The 26,870-nt window shown below is 38.7% G+C and overlaps 1 protein-coding gene across 1 annotated transcript in view; it reads right to left on the bottom strand.

Moving 5' to 3' along the window:
- Positions 1–26,870, bottom strand: part of PIGK (phosphatidylinositol glycan anchor biosynthesis class K) — a 67,006-nt gene that overhangs the window by 23,471 nt on the left and 16,665 nt on the right. The window contains exon 9 of the mRNA XM_064719551.1: positions 26,508–26,680. Coding sequence (XP_064575621.1) covers positions 26,508–26,680 — 173 coding nt within the window. The remainder of the gene's footprint in view (positions 1–26,507; positions 26,681–26,870) is intronic.

Here is a 26,870-nt window from a genome sequence, read left to right as displayed (position 1 = left end):
TAGAGCGAATACTTCACAAAGAATATATATCATAACCCTTTAAACTTTGAATAAGCTATGGTGGCAGCTGAAGAATTGGAATCCATAAGCAGTGTCTTAAAAGAATATTTACATGATAGTAGATTAATATGAAAGCATGTTTTAAACCCTTCAACCACGCTTCTTTCATCTACTGGAGCTGCACAGCATGTGTTACATTTTCAAAGTATCACTCAAGTTTTTCATCAGCCATTCCTCTATTTTTCTGAAGACTTCTGAATATTGGAATTTGAGCACTTTGACAAGAAGTGAAGGGAAAAAAGATCCTGACAAAAACAAGGCCCTTATCTAAGCTGATGTAGAATTATTTTCAGACAAAAACTCTGGCCAAGACATTATTTTTCAGGCTCAAACCTTATACCTATTCTAGTCAAAAAGGATCCATACTTGCTGGGTTAATTGACCTGCAGACCAGCTGCCAGTTAAGAGTCAGAAACTTCAGGTTTAATGTCTGCACTGGGAGTCATCAGGCTGTGGAAAAAGAGGACAAAATGCACATCTCTCTCCTTTCCCACTACTGAATTTCTGCTGTGGTTTGAAAGGCTTTAAGCTCAAATAGGAGTCTGAATATCCAGAAATTTGTAATGAACAGAGTATGAAAGCCTTACTGTATAAGAAATTTAAAAGCAGAGAACAAAAGAAACACAGCAATATTTCAAAGATCATAGTGACAGCCTGCCCAGAACCATTTAATGTGCTTAAGACAAATTAAATAAGCAGGCTCTGAACTGCTGGAGCTGGTCCACAGATAGAGCTCATTTACTGATACGGTCTTTAGAGTTTTGGGATTACTATGACAATGATGAATTCATACTTTTAACATGAAATACACTGCTGTTGTAGTCCAGTGCAACCACCAGAGCTTAGAGGGGGCTCAGAAACTCCACCACAGAGTGTAGAAGGAATCTTTCCACTCAGTTCCTCCCTACTTTCTGTCATTGGTCCTGATTGGCAAACACATCACAGTCAGTGTGAACTGGAAATTACTTCTGTTCTGCTGGGAGCCTCTTAGCTGACACAACACCTTGATTTATGGATACCAGCTACCAAAGCCTATTTTTTAGTCATAGTTCTAGATATGAAACAACTGTACACACAACACAATATTCATCAATACCTTGAATGCTTATCTCTAAGTTTTTACAGGGACACTGCAAATCTGGGGGAATTTAAAAATTAAAAAAAAAGAGTTTCTCAATTCCCAAAATTAAAGACTTTAAGCTGAAAGTAACAGCAAAAATTACTATAAATGAATTTTAGCAGAAATGAAAAACAAAAAAAAAAAGCTTGTCTGTCTGTTGTGTCAAGGACCTTGTACATTTGGCAGTTTCTCTTTGTACATGAAATCAGCATTCCCTTGCATTGTCAAACACACTCCTTGTCAACTGCAAGAAAAAAAGACTTTCCTTCAAATTACAAAGGATTAAAAAAGATAAACTATCATGATAATTTTAAGCTTTAGGAAGCTTAACTAAAAAAAAAAAAAGAGGAAGGGGAGAGTAGTAAAAACATTCATTTTGAAGTAATTAGATTTAAATTGAAATTAAGGTGATAGAAGCCTTTCAACATCAAGAAAGACATTTTACTTTTTTTTTCTAATTTACTTTCTGAAAAAAACAAGTCACTCGAACTACACTATATTTTATATGTAAATGAATTATAAAACAGATATTAGGTAGGTGGACATTCTAATGTATTTAAATAAACATCTACATTTACATACCCACACTCTAAAATGTTTACACACACACACACACACAGGTGTTTTGGAAGAGAAGTTCAGGACTGTTTTCTCAAATTTTTTGCTGTAATGCCATGGACTTTTTGTATATGTGTTTAGTGATGTACTAACTGTCAAGTCCACAAAAGACTTTTGATTCTTCTCTCCTGCAGATAAGCCTAAAATCCCCTGCAAGTGGGAACAAAGGGTGTGCTTTAACGAGTAATTTCTGTAAGAACAGAGACAGCTCAGGGCCAGTAAGATCAAACCCCGTGATACAGCTCACAAATGGCTGCATTCTCTCCCCCAAAGCAGGGGCTGCATCCCCAGCTGGCTGCTCCAGGCAGGTGCTGAGCCTTGAGCCACTCACAGCCACTCTCCAGCTGGGGTGAGCCACACTGGTGCCAGGGGCCACAGTGACGGTGACAATGACACCGAGGTGGCTGCAGGACAGGATGCCAGCCTGGCTCACCAGCACAGCCGCAGCCCCACCAGGCTTTGAGGAGATCAGCTTGGTTACCTTGCTCAGTTGTGCCATGGAGCAAAGAAAGCCCAGCAGGGCACTCTGTGCCCAAGAGAAAGAAACCTGCTGCAAGACTGCTCCTTCATTTCAGCCCTAGGAAGAGCAGCCCACCAGCACTCCTAGACTGGCAGGATGACCTGCAAAAGGCAGTCCTCTTCATAAAGCATAAGGGATAGAAAGGCCTAGGGGGAGAAACAGGTCGGCACAGAAGAGGATGTTCTACTTCCTCCTCTTTTGCAGGGTGGAGGAGGAGAACACGTCAGGATAAAGATCATCTCCAATACAATTCTTCTGACCTTGTCTGTCCCTTTCACAGAGGGACACAAGCAAATTGGTTATTCCCTCCAGAGATAATTTCCAGATGCCTGGGGATGCATTCCCTTTTGCTCAGAACTAGTTATGTCAGGAAAAAAATCCAAATACAAAACCATCTCAGCTGATGGAATTTGTGCTGAAATAATATGTGGCAATTTGAGGCTGTAATTTCACTAAATTAGTTGGCCTCACTGTGTTTAGTTCATTCATATTTGACACTTAAACCTTTATAAAATTAAGGACTAATTTGTTGTAATTCAGTTTTCTTTGTATGTTTAATTTCTTTCAAAACAATTATATTACAGAAACAAAGGTAGTTTTTCATGAATTAATTTTCCAGTAAGAAACAGTCCTTTCTGTCTCAATTGAGCATGACAGCAGAGTGCTGCCAACAGTGGCAAAGCAAGCTAACACAGTGGCATATCAACATATACAGCATCATGCCTGACAGCTGGTAATGCAAAGCATAAGGAGATCTTGATTTTCAGGGAGAAGAGTAGAAAGAATTGTAAAATCAGAAGAGAAGTGGGAAGCAGTAAGAGATAGCAGAAGAGGAGGATCTTGAAAAATTCAATTTAAAAGCTATTTTTATACTGCCACTGCGACTGCTCTTAGATGAAAGAAAGTGAGCATGAAACAGAAACTGTGGAAAGTGAATCTAAATCCAGTAAAACGTGTCAAGATATTTGGTGAAATATCTTATTTGCTATTTATATTTGTATGCTCGCTCTTAAGGGAGACAGTCAATGTGTGCTAAAGAAAAATAAATTCTGAGCATGAGGAGGTGGCACATTCTCCCCCAAGTGCAAACCCAGCCCATGGTCTTCTACACAGAATAGCTGCAGTGGCTTTAGGGCAGAGATGCATTTTATCTTCTGCAAGTATTACAAAAATACAAGGGGGAAAAAAGCACATGTGATCACTAACTGGTTTGCTCATGGCAGAAATGGGCTGTTAAGACATTTAAGGGACAGAAAAGTCTAGGTAACATAAAACCTGGCTCTCTGGGTTAATATAAACATTCACTAATATAACAGGCAGCAGGACTACGGCTAGTATTTCTTCCTTCTTATATGTTCCCTAGACTTGATGGCTCAGAAAAGTCACAGAATTTCACATCTATGACCCATGCACAGGTAATACTGCATCTCTTTTGAAATTCCTGTTCTTTGATGGTAAGTCCTAATAAGGAATCGACTCTTTTGAAGCTATCCAAACTGGAAGTCAGAGTGTGAACAGGGTACAAAGAGCTATCAGAGACAAAAATGCATGAGAAGAAGGGGTTTGGGCATCACCATCTTTCTTTTCTGCAGACACCACTTGTACAACTCGAGTGCTGCCTGGCTTGTTTGAGACATGACTTCTGACTAATGTGAATGAAAATGCTGGAATGGGCTGTGCCCCCCTTGTAGAAGCAGCTCTGAGCAGAAACATTGCAACTGCTTGGACAGTCAGCACAAGCCCAAGGGATGCAAATAACATAGCAGTGCCTAAACCTGACACCCAAGACTGAAAGGCTGAAATTATTAATCTAAACCTGTGTATAGCACTGATAGCTTTATTGACTGTAAATACAGGAACACACTTGCATCTGGCAATAAAAAGAAAACAAAATACCAGAGCTTTATGCACCACATCAGAAAAAGTTATTAGCTTTCCTATTAAAGAGAGGCTGAAATGGGCTATGTCGGGTTTGAGTGAATAGTTTTTAAAATTGGCCATTGAGAAATTTATCTACCATATCCATAGTACAGAAGATTAAGAATTAGACCTTGGATTGGTGCCAGGTACTTGATCTATCTGTTAAAACCTAACTTCATACATATTTAAGAATTGGGTATGTTTAAACAACAGAAGCACTAAGATACATGGAAAACACCAGTGCTTGAAAAGGTGAGATCATGCTTAACTCTGCTCTCAAGAGTATGCTCATCAATGCTTTTCTCATCTTTATAAGAGAATGCCAGATTTGTCTACATGAATGTTTACCACATGGATAGTCACAAAGAGGAGAAGCAAATACTTGAGAGCATCATCATTCCAGGGAACTTCCTCACAACTGGACTGCCAGGTCTCCTTCCTGGCACAGTTTTTTAGTTAAAGGGTCGAAACTCAGTGTACATTTTGTTGCTGCAACCTTTGCTCAGGTCAGTGTGGATGTCTCCCTCTAAAGACCTAAAATGCAAACAGCTTCCTTCACCACCCTAGCCCTGGGCTTTGGAATGCTGGGCAGCTGGAGGGTGGCCTTGGGAGACCTTGCAGGGCTGTCTCACAACACTAACACTCATCTGTGCCCTTCACTGCTGGGCAGTCTGAACACCTTCGGATGGGAAAACCACTGCTGCACATCCAAAGATGAGGAGAGGAGGGAGCTGTGGTGGAAATGTGCAGGCATTTCACAGGCACAGCCAAGATTCTCTTCCACAAATGCTGTGGCTTCCCTCAGTAATGTTTGCAGATGGCAGACTATCAAAGACAGCTTCAAATGAAGATTGCACAAAAATACAGACAATAGAATATAAAGGAAAAAAATAAATTGACAGCGAAAATATCTTTGATGTGATGAAAAACTAAATCAGCGTTAGACAAAATCAGTTTTGTAATTTTTTGAAGAAGGATGCTACTGACTTGCATTGTGAAGTAAAATTAACTACTTCAGCTTGCTGGCCTTTACAGAGAGATATTCCTGTGGAATAAAGTAGCAAAACATCTTGCACTTCAGAAATGCAAAGTACTTTCTGTAATCTGCTCATTTCTTTTCGAATAAATGTGAAAGATTTTGACCCAAACTAGTCACACATACTTATTTCTGGAGTTTAAAAAATACCTGAAGTCTGTGAATGCACAGCACTTTCTCTTGGACCTGATCACAAAAAGGTCTGCTGGTGTTCCCAGAGTCTGCCAGACACACTGAGTTCATAAACTGAATAAAAATTGACTGCAACAGATGTTTCCTCTGTCTTTCTGTGATCCACACAATTTCTTATGTGAAGAATTTCAGGTGATTAACCTTTGTCAAGCCACATATTCTTAGCCATATTAAGATCCTAAAAAGAGGCAATAGAAATCTATAGTGTGTTTTAACACAGGCTGACCAATATTGTCTCTCTCCTCATTTCTAGCCAATGACTTTTGCCAAAAAATGTTGCTGAAGGGATTCTCTGTTCTGCCTGCTCCTATTTTTATTCTGAGGCAAGACAGAGAGAAGGAATTAAAAAGAATATTAGCTTAAGTAAGCAGAACTGACTTTCCTGCTACTGGAAACCACATGACCTATAGGGCTTCATTTTGTTATCTCAACTATTCCACATTTTAGGTAAATTAGAAAATCTCTTTTGAATTAATTTAAAACTTCCACACGATGATGCTGCTAAAGCACAAAATGCTAATCAAAAGTTGGAGATAAAAAGACTCACTAAGTCTCTCCTCTATCACTGAAAATCACCATTTGAGTCCACAGCTAAAAGTAGGTGCTCATGGCATAATGCTAATTCATTCTCGCAACAGGCAGGTTTTGTGGGGGGAAAAAAAAGAATACAAGTGTCAAATTTCCCAATCTTGGGCCATGTTTATAAAGACAAGTCCAGCAGTATCAGTGGAGCTTCTACTGATGCTTCAAACCAGTCAATAGAGAACACTTCCCACCTCACTGAGCAAATGTTTGATCCAGCTTGATGTGTGTATATGTTGTCCTTAAGAACCAGGGCTGCAGATCTGCCCCTTGAATCCATTCCCTCCTAATTGCATGGGAAATATTTCCAAGAGTGGTTAAAAACCACACAGGTTATTAATTATCGCTCTGTGTCAGGAAACCTATGACTGAATTTCACAGTAATCTCAAAGAACAAAGTCCAAATCCTCCCATGCCACCACATCACACATCCAGTTTAAATACTGCTACCAGCACATGTTGGAATTATACTTTCAGCTGGATAAAGCACACTTGTTTATTTTTCACAACTGAAAGTTTATCCAGAGTGCCCGATCTTTATGTAGACTAATTCAACACCACCTGCCAGTGCACTGCAAGTCAGGAAAATCAGTAGGAAGATGTTTTTAAATCAAAGAATTAACCTGGGAACGTGCCAGGAGAGCAGTTCCATTATTTAGTGGCCACAATTAGTCTTTATGGCAAAGTTGATTTTGTGTTTAATACTACTGTTTCTTCCTACACATACACAAACTAAACAATGTATCTGTATTGGTTTGTATTGTTACTCTTTTCAACAATCACCTTCTAAAAACCCCATAATACACGTATTTTAAGTCCCAATATTTCTACACCTACAGTATATATTTCTATTTTTCAGTTCAAGAGTCACATAATGTACAATCCAGCTATAATTTCTCATGAGACTGTTTAGTTCAGTACACAAATCTGTCAAAGTAGCATTGTTCTCTGCCTTTTCTCTGCCCAAAACCATCCTCAGACCTTTTACCTTACCCTCTTCATTTCAAGCTTCCCATTTTGCTTTTTTTACCCTTTATTCCAGTCCATCAAGGGAGATAACCACACAGAATTACAGAAGTCTTGTTTCTAAGGCACTTTCAGAGACCATCCAGTTCAACCTCCCAACACGAGGTCAGGTCAGCCACGGCTTTGCCCACCTCAATCTTCACAACCTCTACAACCTCTCTGTGCTAACTCACCCTTCTTTGCAAACATTTCTCCTCATGCACAACCTGAACCTCTCAAGCCACAACCTACAGCCAATGCCTCTTACCTTAACCACCTCTCTAACTACATTCCAAACAGCTGCAGCCTGCTATTATTGTATTTCTGCCTTTTAAGGTCAAGCAAGCCCAAATCTCTCAAGCAGCTCTCTCAGACAATGTGTGCCCTCAGTTCTGACCATCTTGGCAACTTATCAAAATCTTTATTAAAGGGGAAGGCCAAATGCCAGACACAGTTTCAGGTAGGGCTTCAGCAGTACCAAAGAGAAATGATAACAGTATTGCTCAATCTGCTGATCAGACTCCTCCTCATGGAGCTCAGAAGGCAGCTTGTCCTTTTATTGATGGTGATGGCACTGGTGCCCATCAGCACCTCCAGGTCCTTCCCAGCAGGGCTGCTGATCCTCCTGCCACACCCCAGCCCCTGTGGATAGGATGTTACCAGGGAAGGCACCAACTGTACTTCTGTCTACAAGTGTATAAAGGAGCATACGCTGGCACCAGCCATAGAGCCAGATTTTCTTGAAACATGCTATACCCTAGGTGCTCAGAAAATTAATCATAAAAATTACAGTTCTGGGCTTTTGAGAAATGGTTTACTGTGCAATCATGTCTCTCCAGAATACTAGATGTTGCTTTTGATCTTCTTTGCTACAACATGATCAGTAACACATTTCCATAATGCAGACAACCAAGATACACCAAGAATTGCAGACACTATACTACAAAATATAATCAACTGTTTTCCCCTTTTTCACCAACTCTAAGGGTTCTAAGAGTGGCCACAGCACACAGAATTGAGTAGCACTCCAGTCAGCAAGCAATAAATGCTTTATTCTCCTGTCAATGCATGTACCTATGTAACAATATATTGCTAACCACTTTAGAAGGGCTTTGCTTCATAGAAAGCTGCATAGAATGTATGTAGCTCTTAAGCTTTTTATCAGTCTTTTTTTCATCTCTGGGACCATGATTTTCTTTTATTTATAGATGACTTGTGCCCTACTTTTGTCTGCATTCTGGTTTGTTTGTTCTTGTTAATGGCAGATGAAACCTTCAGTTCACATACAAACACTTAGACATTATATTCTCTGAGGCCAAGGTACTGCAGGTTACAGAATCTGCTGATGTTGAACAAAGAATCTATTAATGTTTGATTCCTTAAAGCAGTCATCTTTTTTCTTCATATTAGTATTTTATGGTCTGCATTTCTGTTCTCACTTATTTCACAGTATTAGAACCAAAAATGACTTGTCTCCTGTCCACCACAGATTACTGTATACTAACCAGAATGTTCTATATGAAGTTCAGTACTTTACATATTTTATAGCCTTTATGCCCATACAATTTAAGTAGTCTCTGGAACAAAAGAAGCAGCAAATCATACTTATCCTGGGTCAAGCACATGGCATGCCACTTGCCAGCCTCCCAACAGGCACACAAAGTTGGGAACTCCCCAGGCAAGCCACTAGGTCTGAGCCTGAGGGACAGAAAGAGGGACTTTATGCCCTTGTGCTCAATTCAGTGCTGTACTAACTCCAGTACCTGTCAGCTATACCTACACAAGAAATTTAGCTGGATTTGCAAGTTATTCCTAGCTGCAAAGCCAAGCAATAGGCTGGAGAAGCCAAACTTCAATATTCACAGGTGGTTTCTAATCCAAATACTTGATACAAAATCTGGCATCTCAGACACCTGCCAAGTCCAGATTTGTGATTACCTCACCCCTCTTGCTGGGAAGGGACAGATGCAGTAGCTCAGAGCGTGCCACAGGCTATCAGCACCCTTTCTCTCTGCAGTGTCCCAGGGACAAGAAGAGAGTTCCTGCTAGAGCAGGAACACAAACAGCTCTGAGGGCTACAGGCATGTCCCTCCCATTCCTTTCTTCTCAGTTACATTGAATTCTCTGTACACATTTAATTGTCTTACTGCAAGAGTAAAGAGATAAAACCATTTTAGTAGGGAATATTGATTTACAAAGTTTGCTTTTATTTACATATCAATTCTGCAGCATGGTAAATGCCAAGCAATGTTTAAGTAATCATCAAAGATCTTCTTTATAATGCAATAAAGCAAAAGCTACTTCTATGAAATGTAAGTTCCTAAAAAATTAATTAGCACATTTTTCAACAGCACCTCTATGGGTTGGACCCAGCTGACAGTAAAAATATGTTAGTAGAACTATTACACTAAAAAAAATGTCTAACAAAGACTAGTCTTAAATAGTTATTTTTGAAAATGGGACTTAAACTTTTAAAATTAAACCCTCAGTATTCACTCATGCCCAAACTTAAGGTGACCATGACTTTCTAAGACTGCCTTACAACAGTGGAGTCCATACAACAAAATGGGTTCACCTGGCTTTATTTTCAAAAATAAAACAAAAAAGCCCCCAGCAAGTCCACTCTTTTGTCAGAGGATTATTCCATGTTGTTTCTTTTTGAACAAATGTAAGGGTTTACAAAAAAATGATTTATAACTTACACTAAGATTGGAGGCCTAGTATTTTTAATCTAATCTCAGTCTTTATCTCATTCTTATGGTCTGTTCTTCCATTATTTGTAAGTCATTTTCTGCAAACATTTATAATCTACAGAACATTGCATCAGTAATACGAATGTTAAATGTATATTATCAGTAGATACCAGCACCAAGAGGCTGTGTCAGGCAGAAAAGATCACAATGCCAATCTGTCACTCAGTTTTTAGAATTTCAGCCTCTCAGTGCATCTTGTTATGTAGAAGAACAAACTCTCTAGTGCTTTTGCTAGGTCTTTCACAACCCCAAACATTTATATATGTGTGTGTGTGTGTGTGTGTGTGTGTGTTGCTGTGCATGCAGAGACGTATGCATAAAAGGGAACTTCAAAACTAAGGCAAAATTAAAAGTTCATTTAGCAGAGATAATGAAGCCAGATTTCTCTTCTGACACCTTCAGATGGAATAAGTAGCAGTTAGAGAAACAATGAAACAACTCCAATTACACAGTAATATGCTTAAAAGAAAAGCCTCCAAATTAAGAGAAACACAAAGCGAGCCAGTGACGAAAGATTTCATTCTGAAGAATTTTACATGCTCCATTATCAAATATATGAAATCTAGTAAAGAGTTTACATTCTGTCTTGCACCTCTTCATGTTTTGCATGTTTCGTGGAAAACGAACTTCCTTTTTAAATCACCCATTTTCTCTCATAGTTTCATGAATGTTCAATGTACCTGTCACCAAAACTGTTCAGAGTACTTTGAATGAGAACACCATGGTGTAAGGTGTGCAAATGCAGATGTTCATTGCTCAGCTACAGTGGATCCTCACTCATTAGTGGCACTCTCACACACTACTCCAGTATAAGTAACCAAAATCATTGGCACTGGATTTTTGTACAGCAGGAATATCTAAGTATTTTAAGAGACATACCATGAGGCCCTTCTGCTTGCATCACCTATAGTTCAACTCTGGGTTTGGAGTTAGTAATAGCCAAAAGTGCATGATGGCAAGTGAGTACACTGGTCCTCTGCCCAAGGAAACTAATGAAAAAAATCTTTTCTTTCTGCATTTTAAGACTGGCATCTCAGTTGCAATTTTTCTATGTGTACTCTGTAGAGGCTTTACAGTACAACAGAATCTTACTGCAAAACTCAGAGTATGTGTTGACTGTTTGTGGTTAGTGCATATATTCTTTATGGCTGCCGGTCAACTGAGATTTTGTGGTCATGAGCTTTTTATACTTTAATGTCTTATTTCCTAGAAAAAGAAACCCAGCCCAAAAAAAAAAAAAAAATCAAACTCAAAAACCCCCAATCAAAACACCAACCCCAAACCCCGCATTTGTCAACACTGGGATGAATGCAGCAAACATACCCATCCCAGCTGATGAATACCTAAGTCACTCTGAAATGAAAAATTTCCATTTCAGTAAATACACTGCACAGTAATACACTGAACTTTCACTAGAGAGCTGCTCAGGGTCTGCAGCTCTGTCTCATCCCAGAGTCCTGCCCTGCAAGGCGATGATGCAGCACTGAGCGATGCGCTGCGCTCCCGGGGCGGCTGTGGGCCCACACGGACACCAGGACAGGTGGCAGCAGGAAAGGGACAGCTCTGCTGGGCTGGTGGCTGAGCAGGAACAGCACCCACTGCCTGCAGCACCCACTGCCTGCAGCACTCACTGACCTGCCCTTCAGCACTGCTGCCTTCCTGCACAAGCTGCAGCCTGCAGTCTACAGGGAAGCCATACAAACTCTGCTAAAACACGATTACTGACTAGAACATGAGTGTGCTGATGGCTCTCCACAGGTAGAAATTCCTGGGGACTTCCACTTATCTCAAGAATGTGAGGTTTCTTGTTATTCAAAAACTTTTGCTACTGATCTTATGGCTATAAAAATAGGTTGACCATATATGGGCCACTGCATCTTCAGTAAAACCACCACTGTACAAAAGGTGTTTTCAATGGAGAGCAGATGATATTGAAAGATTATATAGACTGAATTTAAGACAATGGAATAGCCAAGCACAACATGAACTGGTAAGGTTATATTATAGACACTTCAGGAGTACCATGAAGGTCTGGAATTTCGTTTTGTGGTATTCTGTTTGTTTTTTTCTAAATAAAACACAATAGAACTACTGATCTCTTTGACATACACATTAACCCTTACAGACTAACCATACATATGATATGTCAAAATTATTTTCTACTGGAATCTTATTCACTCCACTGTAAATTGACAGTACCTTACTGTAACTTACTGTTTGGAATCTTTTCGTTGAACAAACAAATCGTTTTGACTATATGTACACAGTAGAGCTATAAAGGTAAGCAAACACAAAGGGAAACATAGGATAAACTGCACAGGATAAACTGCAACAAGAGAGATCCTGAGAGGGAATACTCTAAGTAGATGCCAAGCTTGGAAATGCCTCAGTCAGCTCATAGGAAGGCTGTTATGTGGAAAAGACCAGAATAAGGCAGCATTAAATATTAAACTTTAATAACTATTGTACAAAACCACAAATGAAAAAATCCCAAGTAAACAATCAAGTAATATACTTTAATTTGCTGAAAGACATCCTTTCCCCAAGTTTATTCATCTGGAGAGAAGTATTTTGCAAGGTGGTTTATTTACTTGCACCACCTAGTGGGGTTTAGTTTCATCTACCAAAATAGTCAGAGGTGAGTCAGTTGTGTTCCCACCTCATGATGTTAGTGACAGACTGTATTTTCTCACAATATAATGTTTCAAGCCTCCACAGCCCACTAACAGCACTACACTGCTAAGCTCCCACGTCTGTAAAAACACAGCACAACAAATGCATGACAACAATACCTATTTTCCTTGTATTAAGTTCTGCAGGAACTTAATAGAGATGTCACAGAAAACTGTTTCATAAAGTGGTGTTTATGAGTTTCAAATTCAAAGTACATGTCAACAGTACCTTGTCAGAGCATACCATACATTAACTCCAGAGGCTGAACACATTGTTAGGTGGTAACAAGGCCACACACTGAGATTTGGAAGGTTTCTGCAGGACTTTTGAATCAAACCCCTGGCAGAGGCAGGCACACAGTGCAAAGGGCTCTGCCTGCAGGAATGAGGGCTCATCAGAGAGCAGCAACCCCTTGTGACACAGCCCAGCTGCAGCAGCGTGAGCACCTCCACTGCCTCTGTCCTGGCTCCAGGGTGTTCCACCACAGTCTGTGCTCATTACCTGGCTGCTTTATAATCCTCTGCCCCAGCACAAAACTACTACATGAAGTCCAGCCACACTGGAAAAATTTATCAGGTCAAACCCCAACCTGATAATAGACAAGAATTAATTAAACATGCCATGTAAGGCTTGTATTGAAACACTAAAATTATCTTGTCCAGAATGCATCATTTTCCTGGCAATTCCTAGGGAAGAACTCACATACTGGAGTAAGCAGTCTGTTGCATTTGATCTGGAGCAGAAATCATGCTATAAAGGCACTACAGAACATTTTAAGATGAGGAAACTAAACAAGAGATCAGTGCCAAAGTGCCTATAGATCTTTCATGTGAGTTTTGCACAGAAGAGACCTTAAGCATTTACAGAAATTCACACCACCTTTCTTTCTTACAAAATTCATAATTTTATTATTTCAACTTAATCAGTTTCAGTTCTCACTTTCATACAAACGTGTTTTTGTAACTCTGACAACAGCAGATGAGAAAAAAAATGCTGTACCCACTTTACAATACAGAACTTATTACAAATGTTTCATTTGGATGCACAGGAAGACTTTGGGGAATGATGCAAGACTTTTTACCCTTCTATAAACTTCCACATGAGACCAGACGAGAGGAAAATACTTTTGTTTCACAGTGGTTTATAAAATAACCAAAATCTGTTTGTTCAGAAACAATGCCCTTTTTTTCCAAAATAAACAGATGCCAGTAAGAACTGCTGTGAGTGCAGCAAAGCCCCAGGCTACAGCTCTGTCTAGGACAGTTAAGTACCATCTCCTACTACTCAGAATCATCTTCTAACAATGGGAGAGGATAACTCTGCTGCAGCCTAGCACACAACAACACAGTCCTTTGAAGAGAAAGCAAGAATTGAATCAGACTGTATTATAAAGAAAGGATAAAGTGTTGTTTTCCTTTTCGTACGCAAACTTTTAGATTGTTTCAATTCTCATATGAAGGAGTTTTTCAGGACAGAACATTGAAGTGATTTTTTTTCATTGTTTTCTTATTTGGTTACTGTTCCAACATGGGCCATTTTGTTCTATGCGGACTAAGATCAAATCTAAGACAACAGCTAAGTAGTAATTGGGAAAGAAAAGATGCTTGCCATTTTATCCCATGAACACTTGATGCTCACTCACATAAAATCTAATCCTGCACAACTATGAAGCAATATACGGGCAAAACACAAGACTTCTTTCCCAATACCAATGCACTGCAGAATTCTGACTCCATTCAGAAAGACAAAAGAGACAAAAGAAGTATGAGAGCTCAGCCTTTGAGTTAATTACTGCTACCAGAATATAGGTTCAGATACAAAGGCACAGGTGACAGACTGTACCTGTTATTTTAAGTAAAGGTGCTATGAATGGGCAGCTCACACCCCTAAACATATAAATGTAGCTGTTTCCTGAAATTTTTGCCCATGAATTTTAAAGCTGCCTTTGCTACTCCTGTCCTGAAGGGCAGTGCTATGTGATCATGAAAAACTCACAGTAGTGTCACTGTGGGACCATATTTAATAATAGGACTTTTGGTCATGTTTGTACCATAAAGGACATTTTCAGAGCCCACTCTTCTGCACAGATTAAGACTGCAGTTGCTCAGAAAACCATTGGCAGGGGAAAAAAAAGGTAAGAAAAAAACCCCAACCAACAACAACTTATAAAACTTTCAATCATTTTTAACCAAATTCACAAAAATATCTCCTTAAGAGGGTCTAATGGGGCTAAACACTAAAACTTTATCAACAGTGATCCTGTTTTTAAATAAAGACAAGCTGCTGCTTATCAGGGATTTCTGAGATAAAAGCTGAGCAGTAATCATATTTGCCTTAAATTTCGTTTTTATTTTTAATGCTTTATGAAATGGCCCTCATATTTTCTGTTACATTTCTGCTCTTTTTACTCAGCTATTTTCTAAAGCACTGGTGGTTGCCATGGTAACTTTGGCTTTTTTCCCCTCAATGTTCATGCAGGTTTTCATCAAACCCAATGACTTTTTTTTTTTTAATCTTATCTGCTGTATAACAATAGTTCTTTGACTAAGGTGCTGGATACTGTACCAGATGAGAACCCGGGTATTTCACAAGAGCAAATGAAAAAAATGCTAAGTTTTGTTAAATTCTGAAAACTAGCAATTAAAGTGGGAGTATTTAGAGGGTTGGTTTGTTTGTTTTTAAATGTCTGAGTACATTTCTTTCTTCCTTTTAATCTGCATATTGCACAGGTAAAGATAAAGCCAATTTTTAAAAATAGCAATGCTTGAGGAACAGAAGACTTTGTGGAAACTTTTTGAAAGAAAAGTAATCACTGCTGTTTCACACAGACTAAAAAGGACACAACTAAACTAAATGAGAACTGTGTTATTTACTGCATTTCCACTATGGATTAACACCAGCCCAAATCTTCCTGTCACAGTAAAAAATACTTCTGGCCACTTTAATCCAGTATTTCTTAAGATCAGCACACAGTCTGTTACCAAGTTAATCTGCTACCTACAGGAAACAAACTGCATATGCCAACAAATAGATGATATACATGCAAAGGTTTGAGCCATTTCCAAAAACTCCTCCCTAAGATTCTAGTTTAAATTTATTTTTCCAATAATATTTAAGTTTAGGGCTACATTTTTCAATGTGGATTTGGTCTTAAAGGTTTGCTTTCCCTTGTATTAATGCAAAGGAGATGCACTCTTGATATTTTCTACAGGACAAGGTTATCTTTTTCTGCTCCAGATAGGAATAACCTTTCAGGAGAACTTCCCACCTTACTCACCAAAGGTAACACACACAGCCATTCAATCAGACTGAGCTGATTAAACGACACAAAATTAAATTAATATACAGAACTGAACATTCAAAAGAATAAATCTACACCAAACTTTTGGCAACAAAGAGATTAACTACTTCACTCACTAAACAAGGTCCAAAAGTAGCATTGCTGGACTAAACTTTTACTCCAAGATAATTACCTGAACCTGGCCCCTGACTTGTAATGTTTACAGGCAGGGCTGTGCTGGGGACAGCTTGATCCAGTTCAGCAGAGTGGGCTATTGAAACAACCCTTGCTAAAATTAATTACCTTTAATGGTGTAATTTCCTTAAGCAGTATCAGAAACATGAACAAAAACAAAAAGGCTTTACAAGCTAAGAAAATTACTGCTCCACGGAATTCAACTCCGAAAAGAATTTTGTATTACTTTCTTTGGGGATGGGTTGCATTCAATATCCATTTGCCTCAACAGTTATAATTCACCTTTTGCCTTTTATTATGATTATGGAAATTTGCCTTAGTTTCAGGTTTTATAATCAGAAGCACACTATTTTTTTTATTTGAGTAGATGACTAACATGCATATTGCTTTTATTTCTGATTATATTGGTTTCCTGATTCCCTCCTCTCCTAGTAACTTTTTTTAATTCAGTATGTAAGAAGCATGCCTAAAAATTACACTTCTATTTTACAAAGACAGGTGAAAATAAATAATCTACAATTTGCTTCACTTCATTTCAGCAATTTTGTTTCTATTCAAATTTCTGGTGAAGTTAGCTTTATTACATAATTATTCTTTTTACAATTCTAATTACATTTAACAAAATAATCTGATTAGCACAGTAACACTAGATGAGCACAGTAGGCATAAAAGGCATTAATACATTAATTATTCCCTGTTTCAATTTGCATTACCCTAGTTTTACTGAGACTTCAGTTTGTTACCATGTGCAGGTTGCCTATTCATTTGGTACATTAAAGATGGTTGGATTTCCTCAGTAGGTGGGATCTCCTTTCCAATGGTATTTGCACCAGCCACAATTTTTACAGCTTTCTCTTATGCTCACAGCAAGATACAGGCAATAGTCACACAGCAATTAGGTCTCTTCCATAGCTGAATTTTATGATATAATTACCAAGATGTAAAATGAGCTTCCCCTCCCCCCACTTTTTCTTTCCAGCCTCAATCTCTCTCATAATGGACTTCATTTTACATCCAGAGAAAGCAGAAAGAAACAGTTAGAAACCAGTTAGAAACAATTACCTGGGCTATCTGAAAACTCAACTAAATACCTCCTCGGTAATGCATGACCATAAATAAATACCACATCAAACTACTAATCACTATTATTCTAAGATATCTCTTGCATCTATTATTTTCATCCATAAAACTCACATCAATGTACACAAAATTCAATGCAGTGATAATAATAATCTTTTAAGAACTGCACTGTAATTTTAAATGTTTTATATTTACTATTATCTGAATTCAAGAACAGTCATAATACGGCACAGAATTAGGAACTGGCTGATGCATACTCTCTCATAGTCTGAAAGAAATAATTATGTTTGCACAAAACCTCAATAGTGCAATATAATAAGAATTTTGTGACTAGAATGGAATCCCTCTGTTTGCAGAATATGTACAGCTACATAGAAAAACTACTTTTTTTTCTCCCTCACTCCACCACCAACTGGAAATGAGTCCTCAGCCATGACCTTTCCACAGCTTCCAGTGTTGCTGGAAGCACCCCCAAGAATGACAACTGGAGAAGCTGTTTTCATGACACAGCTGCTCGTTAGTAACTGAACAGACACATCACATCAATACAATCATTATTACATTAAAATATTTAGAGTGACTGATGTAAACCATCTTTGAGTCTATGGCATGAGAAGTCTCCCTGCCACAGCTAGCTAATATTTTCTCTTGTCCTTCTTAAATTACTTTATAAACTCATAGATTAATAAAGATCTAATATTTTTCAGTAGTGCCATTAGATTTGCAAACCACATAGAAAAATTTGGATTTAAGGACAATTTTCTATCTAACCACATATTTTGTGTGCACACAGTTTCCAGTTTTAAAACATTACAGCAGAGTGCAGATTTATCCATTTTACAGATATGCCATATATTTTTATGGAGACATCCATAAGCATCTAATAAGATAGAAGTCAGCTCAGAATATTTTGTAATAAAGTACCTGTTAGTAAAAACTATATCAGAGGGAAACCACACACAAAGGAAAAGGAACTAGGTCACTCTATTTGACAGCTGAGGAAGAAACAGAGGTTACGTCCTCTATGCTGAGATTTAGAGCAGTTTCACTTAGTGGCTGTTCTGCTCCAATTCCCCAGCTAAAATTTAGACCTACAGCAAGAAGTCTTCATTCCTATTTTATTCTAGCAGGAAGTCATGGTTCAGACTCTTAAGTAACCAACAGAAAAAAAATACTAGCCAGTGGGGAACTATGAAGCTTAAATATTATGTTACAGTTAAATTGAGATAAACCTAGGAGCAACTACAGGGTTCACTATATTCTCCCAAACTAAAAAGAGTTATAATTTGTTAACTATTCAGAGGTGTAACTTTTGTCCTACTATTTCAAACACAAAAATACTACTGAAATTTTAGAGCATGTCTACGGTAACTTGTCTCACTTGCAGATAACACAGGACCAAGAATCATCTAGGAACACCCTTTTTCTGATTTTTAGCTCACTCAAATTATTTAGTACAACCGTAATGTTATAAGCACTATCCCACCTGCCAAGTTTAAATAACTACTGTGGAACAAGAGGAAAAACATACTCTTATCTACTCCTTTCCCACAGTGTACACTGAGGTACACTTCCTGATGGCATAGAAGATCTAACCATTCCTAACCTTCAGAGAGCTGTGCTGCTTGGGAGGAAACTCAGATGGATAATCTGCAAGCCACGGTGTCTGGGAGATGCAGCTCAGGGCCTGCTCTGACTGCCACCCTGGCCCTCCCAAGCAGGATAAACGCACCCAGCTTTGGCTCAAGAACATTCAGTGCCCCGGGACAGCAAACCCACTTTCAGTAATGGTTAACTTCATGAGGGTATTCAGACTGCTCATGTCAAACATTTTTCAGAATAAGAGAGAACCCACTTCTACAAAGCACCATCTACATTCTCAATCTGTATGAATCCAAGTATCTGTCATTTATCACTGACTGCTGAAAACCCAACAGTCTAATGAACATTTTTTAAATATTGAGATACGAAACACAGAAAGAATGAAAGCATAACATCAATTTAAAGATTATCGTCTGTTGAAGATTAATCCGAAAGATTAGCAGAGCTTTTCCTTATCCTTCAATCAGTGTCTAAAATTATACCAATATACCAGTATTATTCAGTCTCTTCCTCTGCATCTGGTCCCTCCAGAATTTTTTTTTTGTATGTTTTTCACACAGCAATTACACAGAGAATTACACAGAAAGTAACACTGTAAAATTAAAATCCAGCAACAGAAGGCAGGAGGAAGGTGCAACATTTTTAATTGTTTCAGTTTCTGATAAACCATTCCCTTAGTAGTGGAGTAAACTGGTACATCAGCTACAACTTCAGCAACTTTTTTTAACTAGTAAGAAGAGAAATTTTAAATGGCTATCATATAATTCAAGGAATTTATGCTAAAGCAACTTTGAATAACAATGCTCAACAATTAATCTTCCCTTCCCTACAGGAAAGGAGATTCTAGCCTCCATTGTGGTCTTGCCTTCTCTTGGAAACTAGTGGACTGAACTATTCTTGTCTCAACACTTGGCTGGGGTGGGAAGAAGACACATTCTCCCTCTCCAAATTTGCTTCTAAATTCTCATTCCTGCCTGTCACCAAAATGCTGCTCAAGAAATGCAGTGCTCCCACTAATTTCATGTCATATGTACAAAGTGAAAGGGGAATTCCCTAAACAATCTCATGGTTTCAATCTACATATTTTGGGAGCCCACTGATTTGAACCATTCGTGCATCCATAAGAAACTCGTATATATTTTGGTCATATAAAAATATAGTACTTTCAGTTTGCAATAAATGCTGGTGCTACATTAGAGAATATGAACACATCTTCACACTTACATACACCGGGAGCAGCAATTCCCAGCTCATATTGTGAAAGAGAAATCCTGCCTGCCTTTATGTTCCAAATTAGCTCTGATCTCTAGACAGATGACTAAGGGGGCTTCAACCTTTCCAGTTCTTTTTCAATATCATATAAACTTGTGCCCAATTTAACTGGCAGAGCAGAGGTTGGCTGTCACCATTCTGTAGAAGCTGAACATCCACAGTTGTCATTCCAGGAATCTCCAAATAGTCAACTGGAAACTTAAGTAAACTTAAACTAATTAAGTTTACTAGGATTCAAAAGATACAACATATGGAACCCCTGAACAGGTATTCCTCCAGCTCCCTAGGTATCCTGCCTCATCCTTTCTTCTCTTGTTCCACTTCAGGGGATACAGAGGACTTTATTGTACTCCATTACTTCTTGTTTCTTTCTCCTGCTATTTACCAATAACAAACTCTTCATGCAATCAGTCTTCTGCCTGCAAAAATGCTGAATAAATCCTATTTTGCAGTCAATTCTTTGTTTACAGTATTACTATCTTATCTTGAAAGATCAATCTCACCTCAAAGTTAATATTTTGCCATCCCACAAATTTTATAAAATAATCTTAACAGTAGCTTGGGCACTTCACTAGATGTATTCAGCATCTGTTTCTATAGATTTCTGATACTCTTGACCAAACACATAAAACAATCTCATTTTATAAAGTAATACTAAACAGTGCTCAGCAAGCCATCTGTAAATCCAGTGCTTTATGTGATCAGAAATGCCTTTTGTAATCACCTCTAGTTTTCTTTCCATCCTTTGATGCAATTGTGACTTTCTTGCTCCCCTGATATCAGAAATTTGCACTGGTCTATTCAAAGACCTAGCTGGATGGAAAAGAGATGCCTGGCAATAATACAATGTTGGGGTTTTTTTGAGTTCAGCTTTTCTTTCACAACTTACATTTCACTCTTTGCTACAGAACTAGGTCCCAGTACGCCCACTGAGCAGCATAACCTGAGTGTGGCAGAGCCTTCAGAAACAAGCAGGGACACATGTCAATCTTCCAGACCATCGTCAGCTCACCAAGACACCAACAGGGCTTCAGGGACTTGCATTTCAGTAATCAATGTAAGAGCTCTATGATGAGAGCTTTGGTCCAGCAAATGTCTGACTTGAGATAGGTCCCTCCTGTTGAGGGCTGGAAGGTGTAGACCAAGATCAGTTTATGGTCTTTTAACAATTGTTATATAAATACATGGTGAATGCACTTCCCTTCACAGCTTTGGGCAAGACTTGAATTTTCAGAGGCAAAAATTTCTGACCATCCAGAAGGTCATCCCTCAGGTGCTCAAAAAATCAAGGGTAAGCTTTTTGACAATATGAAAACCAGCAAAGACTAAAATAATCTGCATATGGCTTAATACCATATTTTTAAAAAGCAATAATTCTGCTTTAGCCTTTAAAATTTAATAGTTATGTGTACAGATTCGTTTCTAGGGCATAACAAATGTTAATGTGAGCTTGGCCTCTAAATTCCAAATACCTAAGAGTTCCACAGTCACTGCTTCCAGATGCTTGCTTCTCTTCACCCCTGTTTTTTCCACTCTGCTAGAAATCACACAAGAAGGGTATCCTAACAAACATCACTGGAAGCTCTGGTACTTCTGACAGGAAGCAAATAATAGTAATACAGTTTTATTGAAATTCCCATGTTACCTCACAGTGCTGAAATCGTGCCAAAATTACATGAAAATATTTCCTGGTCAGACTTATGCCAAATACCACAGCTGTTTTCATGGTCTTCTTCAGCAGCAACATAAGAGCACACAGCTACAGAAATACCACTAGAAACAGACATTAATTTTTATTTAGCACCTGGGCAGCAAAGCAAGAAGATCAAGCCAGGACCGCCATATAAATAGCACTAGAAAGAATAACAAGCACTTCAGGAGACTGCAATTATAAAGCAGCCTGCTCAACTGCAAAAATAATAGCAGGTAAAGATCACACAGGGAGAAGAGATGAAGAAGAAATAATGAAACAAAACAAGAATTTTACATAGGAAAGGTATAAAAAGGAGCGGATAAAGGAAAACAAAATAAAAACCCTACATTAAATACTCTCTGATACCTAGATATTCTCAAGCTATCTAGATGATATTAAAATCTACTAGATATACTTAAGATTTCCCACTAAATCTGCCGTGCAACAATTTTAGACCGCCTAACACACGTGCCCAAGTCAACTGGCATATTAAAGTCATTTGTGAAGAATGTAAAGGTACTGAAGTTGATTCAAAAGCTGAATCCAATAAAATACTGCCATTCACTTGCACGTGAACGGTCCCGGTTACGGTCATGGTCACTGTCACTGTCCCGGTTACAGTCGCTGTCATTGTCCCGGTCCCGGTTACGGTCACTGTCCCGGTTACAGTCACTATCCCAGGCCCGGTCCCGGTCCCGGTCACTCTCCCGGTATCCCGGTACAGTCGCTATCCCAGCCCCAATCCCGGTCCCTGTCCCAGCCCCGCCCGCCGCGCTCCCGCTCCGGCGCGATGGCGCCACCTGCCGGCGCCGGCCGGGAGCGGCCGCGGGCCCCCCCGGCGCTGCCCGGCCCGCGGAGCGCGGGACCCCCGGCACGAACCGGGACCTGCCCGGCAACGCGAGCCGGCAGAATTAGTCCTAAAAGTGACTTATGAAACGTGGAAGAACTACACATTTGTGTCACGGGGATCTCGGAACAAACACAGATATTCTTATTTTAATGAAAGCCCACTGAGCTGAGCAGCATCTACTTGCCAAATAAACAAATTACCTATTGGTTCAAAGGCTGATTCCCCAAGCCTTCAGGACCACGCAACGGCAACTTAAATTATTAAGCACATCAAATTGAAAATAGGTGGTGGAAAAGAAGAAAGGACGGGAAAGAGACACCAACACACCCACAAAAAATAGACTGAGAGAACATTAGCTAGTAATATTCTGCAAATGGACCAATCACTCATAATTACCCTGTTACAAACATCCCTCCTAACACAAGTGACCAATTTATTTATTTTTGGGAAAACAGTCACTGCCAGTAGTGAAGAATCACAATTTTTCGTAACAGAAGCATTAATACAAAGCCTAATTCTCAAAGGCAATGAAATTAGGATGGTTTTATATGATGCTGTCATTAATTCACTCCTTACTACACTCAAGGGAAATATTCATCCCAATTTTTACCAACACTTTCTGCTGATACAGGTCTTTTCCTCATGACAAGAGCTGAAAAGGAGAAAGTGTTCCAACTGGCTGTAGACTTACAATCCAAGTTTGAAAGACACACTCCTAATTTATTGGATTTTTCAAAACCTGCAAGGCTCCTCCTCCAAAGAAGCAGGATTTCTTCTACTCCTTAATGCTGACTTTTTGCACTTGCATGGGGATTTAGACAAAACATAACCATCTGAAGCCTCAGAACCCCTAGACTGTCAGATTTTCTGCTAAAATTGACAGCTACAGATCCTGTCAGGACTGAGGCAGCTGCAGAACAAGCCCTTTGAAGTGAGCACAGCTTAGACTGAACCAGCTATGAAGAAAGGAAACAGCAGAGGAACCTTCTCTTTATTTTTTAAAGCTTTTACTCGCAAATATTCACCTACCACTACGTGGCTAGAAAGAAAGCCTCTTCTCTGGTTAATTAGTAGTTGTTCTCTGTATGAGTCTCAGCCCAAGCCAGAGGAAACTTCAAAGGCCTCACTCATCAAATGTCACGGCACGAGCTCCACGTGAAGCTGCCAGTTCTGATCTGGCTGCACAGCTACGGCTCACGCTGGGCCGGGGAGCGGAGCTGTACAACCAAGTAATTGCTAAGCAATTGTGTAACAAAAGAACAAACTTCCATTGAAAAGATTTGGCAAAGTCACAGCAGTGGGCAAGACGAGAACTGAACAGTCTGCCAGCAGTACAATCCTGCTACATGCCTCACATGACAGCGTCTTCTTTACCCATAATCTGTGTAATCAGTGGTTTACCTCTTTTGTTCATTTGGCTTTTAACGTCCTTATCTGCACCTGTGACACCTGCAGCTTTAAAACAAACAAATCAGATCCAACACAGACTACTTAAGACTGTGTCAGAGCTGAGGGCCAGATTTCATTTTGTGGTTATACTCTGTAACACAAACATTCTGTAGCATTCTACTGCCACCAGTATGTAAAAGGAGAACAAAAAAGGTATCAAGCTAACATTGAGGGAAGAATAAAACACAGGACATTATTCATAAAAGAATGAAGCCTCAAGACTTCATCAAATATTAAACCAATAACATCTTTACACTCAGTAACCAATGTAACATAAATTTTGATGTACTAGCAGTATATACTTGTGATCTATCAGATATCTCTTGGTCAATAAATCTTATAAACTCTTAAGGACCCAAGTTCAATTCTCTGTTACTTCTTCTGCTTCATCAGGGCTTTTAAAACAATGCTGGGCATGAACAAGATTAGTGATTAGTCATAATTATTTTGGAAGGATTATTTAGCTTTTAATAAGCTTGGTTGAGTTCTCTCCCAATAAAACAAAAAAGAATAAACCATGCTTTATAAAGAATATAGGCTTATATAAAGGTTTATATAAAGAATAGCCCCATCCTCCCCCAGCTGTTTTACCTCACAGCGTCAACAGCCATTCCATTCCCAAAAGGCACAGAATGGTTTAACTGACACTGAAAGGATTAAGAATAAGCACTCATATTCTTTCATTCAGGAGTCGTTCTTACATTATTATGGGACAATTAGTGGTAGCACCTATTCAAAAATCATGTAATTTGTGTTCTGTCTTCTCAACACCCTCAAAAACAGGTGTGTGTAATGTTCAAAACATTATTTTTAAAAAACCGAGTAACTAGTTCTTGTAAATCAGATGCTCCCAAACTGCATTTTTAAAAGGCATTAACATTTTCATTTAATAAATTCACTTCAAGATGTAATTTGTTGTAATTCCTAAATTTCTTGAAGCTAAACAGAGCTGTCATATCAAGAGGTACTGACCTCAGAATTCTGCTTAAGGAATTTATTAAGCACTCCACATCATTGTCTGTTAGAGCTACACTGCAATTTTTCAGTACTTTTTTAACCAATTCCATACTTTCTCCTCCATTAAAAACATATTGTTTATAAATTCTTTCCAAATGGTAACAAGACACTGAGAACTTAAGTACTTTTTTAGAAAATTGTATAAAGGAGAACTATTAAATCAGACATTAAACCAGCATGCCCTCACCCCTTCCAATTTCACAGATCTAACTGGATTGCCATGATAATGTAATACAGCTTTCATTAAATATCAGAACATTTCAAAAGGATGATATTCCTCTTTGTGCATGAATGTCCATTTCTCAACATGCTTCCATGTGTGCAGCGCAGTAGCATCAGGCACCAAAAACCTCTCCATTACTGACACCGAACTAACACACGCACAAAAAAAGCTGAAAATTCCAGCCAGTCATTTCCTGTTTCAAAATGGTAAAGTCCTTCAAAATCAATTTCTCCTTTCAATTTTCCACAAATCACAAATCCACATAGTGAGTTTTCATCATGGTTTTTGACTAGCAATGTCAAATGTCTTTTACTTGCCAAGAGCTTTTTTATTCTTCCGTGAAAAAAACAATTTAATGCCACTAAGTACTGTTTTATACTAAGGAATCACAAAACCAGCTTAAGATTTATATGGTATGTACTAATGCATATGATCCAGATATAAATACAATATGAAAGTAAAATATGAAATACACTAAAGCTTGCAGGATATTTATAATGACAAGTACCAGAGTTACTGTTACCTTGAAAATAAATAAAACTGCTATCCACTGTCTTGAGCAGCAGTAAACAACAAGGCAGACAAGAATTTACATAAATTTATGTGTTGAAAATATTTAGTCCCTGATATAACACAATATTTCAATTCTTTGTTTCCCCTCCTACAGGGCAGTATCATCAAGCACAAAAGACATGACAGAAATGGAAGTACAATGCTAAATAAACCCTACAGAACAATCTTCCTTTACATCTTCCCAATAGGTGGCAACAGAATCCCAAAAATACAAAGAAGTTTATATATTTCTTTCTTCATCCACAAAGTAATGGAAGCCCTGTTACGACTTCAATCAATGAACTTGCACCAGTAATTTTAATCAAATGAATCACTGCATCTCAGGAATAGAAATTCTCAGGACAGAATAATGTCAAATGCCAGAGAATTCAGAGAACTGAAACAAAGCATTTATTAAAAAGCTAATTGTTATCAAACACCTAACCTGATGGCTTATACTCTGAGCTTATCTGGGAGGGGCAAACAACCACAAGCAGGAATTGCAGTAACAAAATATTTGAGCACTAAAGAAGAAATGTTAAGGAAGAAAGAAAATTCTGAACTACTTCTGTTGCTGTTGACATCCACACCTTGGTCTTAAGCAGCATTTATTTACGAGGGTCAGGAAAGGAGTGGGGACTTTTAAACAAAGTTTTCAGCTGACAACTTTGTGACAGCAGGAGGTCCACACTAACTCCCTGATTCCTCGTAGGAAATGACAGGAAGTCAGAGTTCTTTTCCCTCGGCAGCTAAACAACTACTTTGTTTTTGCGGCACAAAGCTACAGAAATCAGGTGTAAATCATGCCCACTTACTTGCTTTCCAGGCCAGGCACATCCCTGTCCAGGGAAAGCCTCTCTGCAGTGATCTCCACCTTCCTGACGCTGCCGAAGAAATCCGTGATCAGAACGTTCTGAGGGTCTCGCTGGAACAGGTCTGTCCGGTGCCCAGGCGTGGAAACACACAAGCTTTTTGGACAGACCTGGAACTGAAACCAAGACGGGCAATCACATCCTGCCCCTCATCCAACACTCTCTACATACACCTTCCACAATGAAACGCCTACTAAAAAGAAAGATAAATAATATATATAACTTGCAATTATTTCAGTACAAGCTCCATAGCTGAAAAAAATGGTAGAAAAAATGCATTAAAATGCATAAATATCTTGATTAAGC

Source organism: Zonotrichia leucophrys, chromosome 8, assembly GCF_028769735.1.
Source record: "Zonotrichia leucophrys gambelii isolate GWCS_2022_RI chromosome 8, RI_Zleu_2.0, whole genome shotgun sequence".
NCBI lineage: Eukaryota > Metazoa > Chordata > Aves > Passeriformes > Passerellidae > Zonotrichia > Zonotrichia leucophrys.
The sequence above is the reverse complement of the archived record's forward strand: the minus strand, read 5'-3'. Positions and strand labels throughout refer to the sequence as shown.